Source organism: Antedon mediterranea, chromosome 11 (genome assembly GCF_964355755.1).
Source record: "Antedon mediterranea chromosome 11, ecAntMedi1.1, whole genome shotgun sequence".
Lineage (NCBI taxonomy): Eukaryota > Metazoa > Echinodermata > Crinoidea > Comatulida > Antedonidae > Antedon > Antedon mediterranea.
Window position 1 is genome coordinate 7,921,751 of NC_092680.1, and position 13,970 is coordinate 7,935,720.

At 32.6% G+C, this 13,970-nt stretch overlaps 1 protein-coding gene across 1 annotated transcript in view; it reads left to right on the forward strand.

Annotated features, from left to right (window-relative positions):
- LOC140062739 (G-protein coupled receptor 54-like) overlaps positions 1-13,083 on the forward strand; it is a 33,957-nt gene extending 20,874 nt beyond the window's left edge. Inside the window, exons 2-3 of the mRNA XM_072109065.1 lie at positions 10,597-10,732; positions 11,459-13,083. Of these exons, the coding sequence (XP_071965166.1) occupies positions 10,597-10,732; positions 11,459-12,177 (855 nt within the window). The 3' untranslated portion in view covers positions 12,178-13,083. The remainder of the gene's footprint in view (positions 1-10,596; positions 10,733-11,458) is intronic.
- The last annotated feature ends 887 nt before the right edge of the window (positions 13,084-13,970 follow it).

Below are 13,970 nucleotides of genomic sequence, written 5' to 3' on the forward strand. Positions count from 1 at the left end.
CTGGATTAATACATCAACAGGCATTATGTCTGAAAAATTAATGTACATTCTCGTATAATTTTGATGAGCATATAGGCCTACTTCGGACACGACTGTTTGTATCCACAAGTTCAAATGTGAAAGAACATCGTGTCACTGTTTACTCAAATATATATTTTGATTTAAATTAAAACAAAGAAATATTTTTTCATAGATAAACTTAAAATTAAAAATGTATAATTGTTACCTAATCTGTCTTAATTATGTATATGGTTATGTAAACAGTATATAATAAAATATAACCATGCAAAAAAAAAAAATAAGCCACTCCCTTCTTTGAAAGTATCACAATAACATTTTTTTATGGGCAGTGTTGTGTGTAGACGCAATTAATATTTATATGACCTCGATAAATGTATGTCCGTGTTGGCGTGCCATAGCCCTGCAGTGTGAAGCAGGTGTGCCTACGACATTATCGTTAATGATTCTGTTTCCTTTTATTAAACGTACAACTATAATATTTAATATTCGGACTTCATCAATTTCACATTGGGAATTAAATTGTCATCATAGAACTCGTTAAAACTTGATTCGTCACCATATGTTAAAGGCGCCGAATAAATATAATTATTCAATAGGAGGCATATTCATTAATTCATTTCCTTTATATCGGAAAAAAATTCAGTGTGAATCCAGCGTACACGTCTAGACCTAGATACGACGTGCACCATCGATTAATTCTTGTCGTACATTGCCATTACCTTACGTTAGGTTTCCATCATTTTTTCGTATATTATTTAGGTTTATTATCATCATACTGTTATATTAATAATTTTTACTAATAACCCGGTCACACATAACGCAATTATTGCAGAGTCAGGTGTGATGATATATTATCACTACAAAATGCCTTGCAATATTAACCCTAATTTCCTAATAAATTAATAAAAAAAAAAGTTCGGTCATAACATATATTGTATTGCATTTGTAGGTTAATATCATAGTTTAGATTGTATTAGGCCTTCCCAACGATTGAACATATAACACGATTCTCATTGGAATTGTAACACGTGAGTTAATTAGAATTTAAAGAATTCTCCTTAAGAATTCGTCGAACATTTAACCAACCAAATGGTCGGGATCTGCAATTATTGATATTTATAGTATTATGAAAGGAATTGAATTAAAACGTGTTTTACACATATCCATTATACTATACTATAGAGTAAAATCAAAGGGGATATTAAGTTTGATTGGAGATATCAAAACCTATTAGTGACGTGGTTATGGTTAATCTCAAATGTAATAATAATAGGGCCTATGGCAGAACAATGCACAAAATTTGATTTTGTAACGCCTGCAAATCTTCACAACTCACTATTTATTACTAATACATACAAACATGTTTGTTTTTTAAATGCGGGGGAAGTTAATCTACTAATGGTTTACAACATTCATGCAGTAAAACAACATAATATTGGTAAAACCTTACATGGTTCCAAAACAACAAGCACTTAGTTTATGATTAATGTTACACCCCGTTCTCTAAATATGACATTGTCTGTCCAATGCAATAGGCAATATGTAATACATGTGACGCCTGTTACTAGTTAAGGTTAGGGCTAAGTTATAGACTTATGGCCTATGATACAGGCGTCCTTTGACATATGCGCCTCTGTTACATATGATAATGGGAAAATTATAGATATACATATCTTGAATTGGTTAATTTATGTAAGCCTACAATGTTACTTTCGCTTTATGAATCAAAAATGTTTTTTTACAAACTATTATGTGATCAGTTCAAATGTTATTTAAACTTTGAAATGTTACGAAACTGAACTGAAACATAATATAATGGTAGGCTTATACATTTGTTGAACTGTTTTCCGACGATCACGTTAGGTAAATGAATAACATAATATGCCATTTAGAAAAAAGCAAGATTTAATCAAACAATTCCCAGTGCCATACGCCTGTCGATTTCTATAATCTTTACCTACATTGCCTTTATAATTTATAACCAAGGCATAATTCAGTTGTTTACAGCTGGCCAGTACTGACGTACGGGTTTACGTAAGTTTTAGATAAGGGATCGGTGTAATAACAAATATATTTTTGTATTACATCAGTCATCATCAGTAGGGACTATCTCTTCTATGATATGACGATATCTAATCATTTTGTTTTAAAGAAAATTAACTTAGGGCTTTTGTCTCGAATGTTTTATTCGCTATATCATTGGATTAGCTTCATTTTTCAATAAGAAAGCCTCGGGACATTAACTATATTTAATCATAGCAAATAAATATTCAAAACTGTATTCAGAAATTGTATTATCCAAAATGATATAAATGCAGACCCAATAGCAAAAAATAAAGGGTATATTTTGTTATTGTTTTTATTTCAACCGGGTTTAAGTTTGGTTCCCACTGGTTGGACACAACGCACGGACGTATAGCACAGAAAGTGATTTGACCAATCATAATGATCTATTTGCCTATAATCCCACCACCAACCAATCATCAGTGAAAGATGAAAAGATAAATGTGTTATGTGCAATTCCAATGTGTTTAAAAAAGTGGGTTATAAACATCGTGATATGTTGCCAAGATTGAATAAAACATTAGTTATTTTTAAGAATAAATGCCTTAACCCATCACAAACTATTTAGAATAGCATGACCTTCTTTTCGATAACTGTTATTCACGTCAATGTCGATGGTGTCGAACCGCTGTTGGCGTAGACATAACAATCAATACATTAACAATGGAGAATGTGGCACATTAGCTAAATACACATACATCATAAAATGCTTATACAAAACACGTCTTGATGTTAAATCAATTGATTCAATCAAGTTCTGTATCCACTCTGGTTTTCAATGTATTGAGATATGTTGGAGAACTCCTTGCAAAGAATTGTTATCGGAATTTTTATTTTTTTTAATTGTTGTCAATAAAACTGTAAGATGTAAGAGGAAATCCAACTTGCAATTGATATGCCTGATAGGAATTATCTTGTCTAAAATGAAGCCTTATTCTATTAGTTTACGATCAACCGCCTTTATCCCAGATCATCAGTCGAATCCGGTTTAGTTTAAAAGAAATTGAAACATTAAAAGTGTAATAAATTTGAATATGCGGTTTTAAAAAGATAGTAAAATACAAATCTCCAATTGGAAGCAACGCAACGACGTGTAGGGGCAAGGTGAATTGACCAATCAAAAGCGACAGTTCGGATGATCTATCGCGTCGTGATTGGTCAAATTGCTTGTGGAAGCTTTACGTCCTCCGTCACCGTCCACGTGGGAACCAAGCTTAACCAATGTCTTGTGCTGTCTTTATTCGATTGACGTTTTTTTTAAATTATACGACTTGAGAACTGGAAAAAAAACATTCATTCTCTGTTATACATATATTCTACAATAAGGCAAAATATAATGAAGAGAAGACCAAAAAAAGCAGTGTTAATGAAAAAAAACACGTGTAACAAATATTATTGTTGAGATATCTTATTATTTTGATTGGATGCCAATTCTAAAAATATGATTTTTTAATCTAGTGCTTCTTTCATTATTGTGTAATTTAGCATAAAGCTTGGTTCCCAATAGGACGCAACGCAACAATGACGTAGAGCACCGCAACTAATTTGACCAATCACAACGCGATGGATTATTTAAACTACTCTTGCTTGTGTAAAATCATTTGCGTTGCGTTCAAGTGTAAAACAAGCTTAAGCTTGGTTCCCACTAGAACGTAACGCAAGGACGTAAACGCAACGCAAGCGTTTTAACCAATGACAAGCGAAGTTATAGACAGTTAGCAATCACAAGCGAATAAGCCATCGCTTGTGATTGGTAAATTCACTTGCGTTGCGTTACGTCCTTGCGTTGCGTCACCAGTGGGTACCACGCTTTAGCGGTAAAATAATTTATTTTCTCTGCGCGTACGTCAGGGTGTTGCGTCTTAAGCGTGGTTCCCACTAAAGCTTGGTTCTCACTAGAACGTAACGCAAAGACGTAAACGCAACGCAAGCGTTTTAACCAATGACAAGCGAAGTTATAGACAGTTAAGCGTGGTTCCCACTATAACGCAACGCAGCGACGTATTGACTTGTGATCACGCAATACAACACTTTGCGTTGTAGTGGAAACCACGCTTGAATAAGAACGAGTCTGCTATTGTAATTGCTTTAAGTGTGAATCTGTGTCTACAGTAGTGAAACTCGAGTCAATTGTTAAGTTCAATAATTGTATTGTCTCAACTGGTTTAATCAACGTAATATTGCCCCACTTCCCAAAACGTTTTCAACCTTCACTTTAAGCTGTAAAATTATAAGGACTTCCAACGTAAGGTTATTGATATTCAATTTAAGCAGTGTATTAGTATATCAATCGAGTTAAAATGATGATAACTAACTAGGAGGAATGCAGTTATTAATAAAAATTAGCTATTGTGCTGCAACAAAAATTAATTTCTTATGGTTTCTGTTTGGTTTGTATAAAAACCAAATTTTAGTGACACAGATATATTTTGGTCTACTTATAATTTTCCGCACAATACGTGTGGTTACAAAAGGTTAGGTTGTATTACTATTTTCCTCTAATGGAACTTACTGTTATTCTAATTACGAGCATTCATCCAATCCATCCAATTTCTGACATTTTCAAATACCAACCTTTTCAATCACAGTGTCTTTCCAATTTTAATCTTAATACTTATTGTTAGCTAACTTGTCAGTAGTTGTCATACTAAGAGGGCGAATGGCCCGGGAACACCGATTGAACAAATGGTAATCTATTATGGATATTACAGTGATTCACGTACACATTTTTCTCTTTTTATAGAGCTTTGCTTAAAGACACCTTCCCTACAATTTGTGACGTTTTGTAAAAATAATACATATATATTACTTTAAAAACATTAAACCAGGTCATTCCTTGTCTTAAATGTATGTTTTATGGTAAATTATGATAAAAAGTGATAAACAATGCACTACCTAAGTAGCTCACGGCGACTGACCTCTCGTGGACGGTCTTTAGGTCTAGCCTAGCTAGGCTGGATCAACTGCCGTTTTGGCTCCGGAGTTTTTTTTTGGGTTATTCCATTATTAAAGTGGGGGTGTGTGGTTATGAATATTGTGTGCATGTACGTCAATAGAAATGACATTGAGAGCCCTCTTCTGTCAGTTGACTGGTTCCCGGTCTACCGCCTTGTAATTCCAACAACTTAAGAATATACAAAATGTTTACATAATTATATAACAATGTAGATCTATCTAATAATGTTTTTATTTTTTTGCAGATAAAGGAGGATCATCAATAAAATAAAATGATAAAAATTCCAGGCATTTAATATATGGTTTACTGATAAAATATAATGTACCAATGAAACAAACCTGGTGTTCTGAAACATATTTTAATAACTTTTGCCGGCCTAGCGCCTTTGTGTATCTAAATCTATCTAAATAATTAAGTTAGTACAGTATTAACAAATAAAGGCTTAGGGTTATGTATAATAAAATGATAGAAATGAGGCATTATCTAATAATGTTTTTATTGATTTTTTTTCCAGTTTTTTATAGTTTTAAAATTCAAGTACCGTTTTTATAGTGTTATGTATCCTGTAAATGCTAACCTAAAAACGTTATCTGAATGTTTCTTTTTACGTTATAGAAATGTAATAAAATAACGGTTATTAGTGAACCTAAACATTAACCAAACACTAACGTTAGAAAACCACTATGTGTTTGCTGGACTGCCACAATGGAACAATAGACCTAGGCATCATGTTAAACAAAAAAATCACGTCAAAGCAGGGTGGAGACGGAATTTTAAGACAAAGGCGTTCTATACAAATGCAAATCATTCATGTATACTTTTTGTACAAATTTTGTTTAGTTTCTTTATTAAAAGATTTTGATATGTTGTTATATATATAAATATTCTAATACATAGAATAGCAAAATTATCATAATACATAGGATAGCAAAAAATAAACCAAACATAACAACAACAAAATTAAATTGACAATGTATTTTTATTTAGAAATTCATTTCAATAATATAAATATTTTTTATTAAATTTCATCATTATTTACTTACAATTAATTAATTACTTAACTTACATTACAGTAACTGAATAAATGGTACATAAAATTACTAAATAATTGCACATAAAATGCAGGTTATAATAAAGACATAAGTATACATATAATGGTACAGGTTATAAATATTTAAATTACGCTTTTTAAATGTAATTATAATAATTAATGATGAGAACACTTACGGTTACGAGTAGACATGTACATTGGTACATTACAGTACGAGCAATCCTTGGCAGGTGGATAAAAACCCCTTCGTTGGAAAAAGTCCAGGTAGTCATCAAATCCATTAAACAAATGTGGTCCTATCTTCGGCAGCATGGTCCTTGGTTTAAATCGCAGTAAAATCAAATCGAGAACGCAGTAAAATATCGGAGTTGTATAATATAGTTGAAAGTTTTTCGAAAAATGAGTGATTTGAAGACAACTGATCTTGGTTTATATACATGTGCCATATTTTAGTTTGTATACATAGCTCCATGTCGGCATGAGTGATATTGTTATATGCTTTATTATGTAATATTGTAAGCTTCAATGAGACACCTTTGTGCAGCGATAAAAAAAAGTAAAACTATGCTACAGCGGTTTTTGTTTCTTAACCTGATTACATATATTTTATTAATATTTATTCTTCCCAACCATTTTTTTTTAAACTCAAAATTTGAAACACTACCGTTTAGCTTTTTCATTCAAATTGAAGATTGAATTTAATGAAATTTTATGTACTGTACTCTTTAACAAATCAACATAACGGTACAATAGGTTATGATTATTTCAAACCAAAATAGCTAGGTTTTTAAGGACTGATTTATCTTTAAAAAACGCCTAGAAATAAGAGAGAGAGAGAGAGAGAGAGAGAGAGAGAGAGAATAGCAATTACGTGTTGGAATAATACAGTAGTAACGGTACAATATATAATCATTTTGGTAAAGAAAATCGAATACTAGGTTTTTTAAGGTCTGATTAAACCCAAGTGTGACGTCGTCTGGAAGCAGGAATTTAATATTCATAATTAGGTGATCATTTAGAATAAAATGATCACCTATTGTTATTGTATCAAATCTTTATTGGTTATCCGCAACGAAGTTGCTGATAACCTCTTGTGATTGTACGAAATCATCATCAAAATCAACTTTTTATTTCTCTTCTTTCTTTCTGTATGATTTTTGTGCAACGCTTTTCTCTGAAACTTGCAAACGTAACATTTTGTGAACTATGTTAACATTTTGACATTTATGTAACGTCGTCAAGCGAAGCTTATATTAATTCATATAAAAATTAAGCTTATCGGATGTTGTGACGTTACCGTATGGCCAGTTGAAGTTAAAAAGTATTTTTTTCATCGCTTTCGTAAAAGTTATACAATTTTTAAATAGCGCGCACCGCCCTTCTACGTGCCAAATTTTCTTCCAATTGTTATATTTTATTACTCAATTCATTATCTTTCGATATTGTTATCTTCAAGTTTAATTTGACAACGTCATCATACCAAAAAATTAGAACATGATGTGGGTCCCGTAATTTCACCTATGCTACACTGTATATAGATATACACAGTACAGTATATACTGTACATATTGTATATGGCATATAATAGGCACAACTCAGCACTATAAGCGTATAATAGAGGATGGCATACATCAACATTTTCCGATTGTATGTTAACGTAGGTGCATGTTTAAAAAATATGAATGTCAATAAAATGATAAAAATGATCACCTATAATTCGTCAAAGTGACGAATTAAATTCTAGTTACAAGTTGTACTTGGATATCAAACTGTCTATTTGGTCGTCTTGAGCCTCAAGAGAATAGCAACTATGTATGAGCTGTAATAAACAGTAAGTACAGTATAGAAATCATATATCGACTAGCATTAAAATTACAAGTGGGAGTCTGTAGTACAGTGAAAAATTTCATTTCAAAATTTTAGCAAAATTGCTAATCAAACTGATTTAGTCGAGAAACATAGTTTTGTATTGTATTTTTTGCTACACAATTTTCGAAATGTGTAGCAATAAGGTTGTTTTGTATAGCTTTTTGCTATGCCACACTGGCGAAATTATTCCTTGTAGTAGATAAAAGAGACGTTCAAAACAGGTTAAAAAAGAAAATCATAGTACGGTTATTATTGTACAGTATATTAATTAAACAAGCTGAACATTTTATATAGTGATTTAATACGCAAATAATGTTTCTACATTTTTTTTACTGCAGAGTTTACGTGAATTTCTGTCAGCATTGATCATGTTGTATTCCACCACCAGATTTGCATTTGTATAGGACGCCTTTGTCTTAAAATTCCGTCTCCACCCTGCTTTGACGTGATTTCTTTGTTTAACATACCTAGGTCTATTGTTCCATTGTGGCAGTCCAGCAATCACATAGTGGTTTTCTAACGTTAGTGTTTGGTTAATGTTTAGGTTCACTAATAACCGTTATTTTATTACATTTCTATAACGTAAAAAGAAACATTCAGATAACGTTTTTAGGTTAGCATTTACAGGATACATAACGCTATAAAAACGGTACTTGAATTTTAAAACTATAAAAATCTGAAAAAAAAATCAATAAAAACATTATTAGATAATGCCTCATTTCTATCATTTTATTATACTACCCTAACCCTTTATTTGTTAATACTGTACTAACTTAATTATTTAGATAGATTTAGATACACAAAGGCGCTAGGCCGGCAAAAGTTATTAAAATATGTTTCAGAACACCAGGTTTATTTCATTGGTACATTATATTTTATCAGTAAACCGTATATTAAATGCCTGGAATTTTTATCATTTTATTTTATTGATGATCCTCCTTTATCTGCAAAAAAATAAAAACAAACCCGGTATTTCCGCTGAAAAGTTAGGAGTCTTCCATTTGTTTTGGCGCGCCTCGCGATCGATCGAAAAAGTGGGTTAATTACAGAAGAAAAGCAGAAATATAAATCCGCGCCCAATGCATTTTGGGATTTATAGCGGGCCGCTATAATTATTAGAATCGACTTATTTTTCACATTTTTAACCATTTAAAGACGAAAAAAGTTATCGCAATAGGACCATATAGTATTATTTTTACATTAAATATAGTTTCTGATCTTAAAATAGATCTAAAAAACGTAGGTGTCTTTAAGCTTAGTTCCCATCAGAGATGGTCAACGCAAGCGACAGTTCGAATAATCCATCACTTGTGATTGGTCAAATCACTTATGTTGCGTGCACGTCCTTTATTGTGTCTCTAGTAGGAACCAATCATTACTGCTGTAGTGTATTGGTTTGGCGTATGAGCAATTTTGCTAATTCTAAGAAGGTTCACCAAGATTCACCAAATATGGATGTTTGATTGGCTTTGTCGTGTCTTGGTTTTGTTTTGATAATAAAAATATAATATTTATCCCCAATTGAGGTCCTCCTTCACAGACACACAATAGCCACAGTGCAGATCCCACCGGTGCCTCGAAATGGACCATTACGGCGGGATTAAATATTCCTGGGGTATTTCAGTTTCCCTAACATTGACGACTTGTTCTGCCGCCATAACCAAGGCGTTCAATGCGACCTGTGCCTACATCACGGCTACGGTTTGCGGCGCCTCCCTTAACCGCTCTATACTCAACAACAGCATAAACTGAATGAACTGCTAATAATATGAATAAGAAAGTAAAAACATGTACAATGCTACAATTTAACATATCTAAAAGACGGTACTGTAATTATTTCATTTACAAACTACATATTAACGGAGTATAACGGCGTACCACATACCATACCATAGAGGGCGTCGCGTCGTTGTTGTTGTTTTTTACAGTTTTCTCATACAATGATAGTTCTTAGTTTGACGGTCAATGATTAGATATTAATTCGCTAATACATTCACATCTAAATTAATGACGTCATTCATACATTGAGTTTCCACGATATGATGTTGATGCATCTATTTTGAGTATTCTTTCATGATTTATTCGAAGAGAATAACAGTTTAAAAGTTCACTGTCCCAAGTTTTTACTTGGGTATTGTTAATTTAAGTTGGCTCCCTCGTAGTGATTTATATAGCCATGTAAGTCTGATAATACTCTAATATACGTTTATATCCGTTCATATATATGATATATTGGCTGTAAATCGAACAATCATACAGAATACTGTGTACGTGATTATTTTTAAATTAATAATAGTTCAATCATATCGTATTATACATATTTTATCAAATGTAGCTGTATGTAACTTTTTATACCGTTTTCCATACTGTTCAGTATCAATTTTGTCGTGTGGTGAATATTACAAAACTAGTTCCAGGTTCCAAATCATGTGTAATAGTATGGTTTCCAATTACCAAAACGGTATTATCCAGAGGCCTTATCATAATGATTTAAAGCAAAACAACTATTGAATATTTGCGATTAAAAGTAGTTGTATGATAAATTCTAACAAACTAGATACGTGATGTATGCCGGGATGACCATGAATCATAAATAATATTAAAATATTTCTGACCGTGGGCTTTTACATTACAGGTGTCTGTACAGGTGTCATGTGGTACTTTGACAGCTATGAGTATTGATAGGTGGCAGGCAATTCTCTACCCAATGGAATCGTTGGAGAAAAGAACGACAAGGAAAGCTGTTATAATCAGTTTGTCAGTTTGGTTTAGTAAGTATAACCTGATAATCCATAATAATGTTACAATATTATTTAAAAGTAGCCACATTCGTTCGTTCGTGCATTCATTCGTTCGTTCGTTCGTTCGTTCATTTATTCATTCGTTCATTTATTCATCCGTTCATTTATTCATCCATTCATTCGTTCGTTCATTTATTCATTCATTTATTCAATCATTTATTCATTCATTTTTTCATTCATTCATTCGTTCGTTCGTTCGTTTGTTCGTTCATTTATTCATTCGTTCGTTCATTCATTTTTCCGTTCGTTCATTTGTTCATTCATTCGTTCATTCATTTATTCATTCGTTCGTTCATTCATTTTCCGTTCGTTCATTTGTTCATTCATTCGTTCATTCATTCGTTGGTTCGTTCGTTAGTTCATTTATTCATTCAATCATCCGTCCGTCCGTCCGTTGGTCCGTTGCTTTGCCATTCACAACTAACAGATTCCTCAGTGCAATATCCAAACCCATCATTGTGATGTGCTATGATATTTAAAGCTCTGTCTACACTATCAAACTAGTGATATGCTCAAATATGATAGTGATTATATGACATCATCATGTCGATATATGAGTACCTAACATTTTTTGTTTTCACATAATTTTATGTGTAGACAGGGCTTTAGTAAATTATTTGCTATATTGATTATAAATTTCAAACAGATAAATAATCATTTTATGTTTTTAATATGTACAATTATTTTTTTTTACAGCATCCTTTGCTATTCATATTCCGGTAATATTTTTCTTTCAAGTTTTGGATGTATATGTTGGCTTAAAGGTGTGCACCCGGATTTCTCAATTTTCACAAGGCATTTCACGAGCACAAGAGATAATATCTGTTGTTTTACTTTTTGTTTTACCTTTTATCATCATCACATATTGTTATGCGCAAATATTGCGACGAATTTGGTCAAAGCGTCAACATGTGAACATGAGCTCAGAGGCAGAACGTACACGGCGGTTACGAGTTACGCGAATGACGTTGATTGTTGTTATTCTGTTTGGTATTTGCTGGGGTCCTATACATGTAATCAACCTAATGTTTATGCTACAGGATCCAACCAATGAGGAAGCCATCGCTTGGTATTATTTTAAAGTGTTTTGTTTGTGTTTAGCATATTCGAACGCCGCCATGAACCCATTTGTGTATGCATTCAGTGGCAGAAACTATAGGTCACTTTGTTGGTCACTTATTGTAAGTAAACGGCCATCAACAAATAACAATAGCAGGCGGGAATCGTCTGTAACAGGCATAGAAAATAGCACCAGCCTACTGAAGTCTTGGCGGCAAAGTTCCTATAGACGATCATCGGTAAAACAAGAACGGACATATCGCTACAGTCCGAGTCATCCATTTTTATCCAGACCGCAGTTGAATTCGGGATCTATAAAAATGACGTCATTTCATGAGGATAAGGAGCCAACTTAAAGGTGTTTGCTATAAATAATTCATTGAAGCTTAAGCCACCTAAAAAGAAACGGTGTATTTGTAAATTATATTTATATCGTACCGGTAATAATTTTGTCATGCAACAAAAAGCAGTCGGTAATTCGTCTGTGGTGCTGTTGGGAATGATCAAATTAAGTAAATAAGAAAAAGTTTTAAAAGTATTTTAAACATAGATTGACCTTTAATGTCTTTGAAAGAAGACTTAAGAAACTGATCGAAAGATGAGGGAGTGCTAATTATAAGTCGGACCATAATTGAAGATACAGATAACTCGAGTATTTCAATTAGCTTTTGTAACGTCACCAATATATATTGACTTTCCTGAAAATCAATAAGCATTGTCTGTTGGTATTCTGTATAGGCCTATTAGTAGACAAATATCGGGACGACCTAATAGGTGAAACAATTAAACTTGCATACACATATAAAAATACTTAGCAAAATGCTTCACGAACATTTAAGAAAAACGTGCAATATTAAACGTAAATATTATAGTATAATATTCTATGTAATTAATTAATGATAGGCCTATATATCAAAAAAGAACATTTAAGTTTTAAACTCGAGAATTGCATCAACATTTGAATAATATATTTGAATTGACAACATGACAGACACTCAGAATAATTAAGATAATGAGGACAGCCCACCGAATGACGACAGACAGACATACAGACAGACAGAGAGACTTGCTAGACACATAATTGAACAACATTGTCAGTATATTTTAGGGAATAGATTGAAAGAACGTTGTATTTGACGCTTTACTGTCAATTGTCACTATAGGCCTACTAAATTGTAATAAATATATAATGAATGTCAGTGCTCTTGTTAACATTATTTCAATTAAAATAGGCTTATCAAGAACAAAATGCGCATTTTGACACGTACGGTTCATTTAAATGCAAATGTTTTACACGCATGAAAAACCCCCAATAATTATCCTGAAAATGAAAAACAGAAAGACATCGAGATGAAGATGACGCGGAGGAAGCATTTTTACCGTTTTGTTCTCCGACTTTTTAGAGCTTCCAAAGAGCAACTCACCAGGCGAACAATAATGATGAAAACCAGTCCGGTTTTGAACAGTTAAGCCTGGAAGAAATTTAAAGAAAGAAATGGGTGAATATTCGAACCAAACGTTCATAATTTAGCTCTTATTCTATTCTATACAGGTCTATACACGGTGCCCTACAGACAACAGACCGCCTAACAATACTTAGTAATTCATTAAATAGAGGTGCCGAATTCGCTCCTCTCAAATCAACAGATAACGACTAACGATTTTAGGCATTACAATTCTACGTTCGTTTTTCGTTGGTTGACAACTGCGCACCAGTATAAATAACAGTGTTAGTTGATCAATGATTTCAACTAAAAACATAATTGCAAGGTGAGTAATGTAGCAAGAAACCATAGAGTCCACTAAATTGGACAAAAATAAAGTTATATTGAATCATAATGGTCAGCCTCACGTTTTTCGGAGTTTGTTTTATATTATCATAATGTAGAAAGACATTGTAGTAGTCTAGATGTCATGTCTTCGAGTTAAAATTCATTCAATGAAATGAGTATTTCACCGGGTTTTATTAGTTTTAGGCCTACTTCGTACTTTGATAGTGCATTTAGATTATTGGACCATTTTTTGTTTATTGTGATTTACTAAAAGCCTATGTACCTATGCCAGCTTCCAGTTACAAATCACCAAGCTGTAATAGTCAATTAACACAATGTTGTTTAAACAGGTGTAAGGTATTGTGTGTGGATAAAAA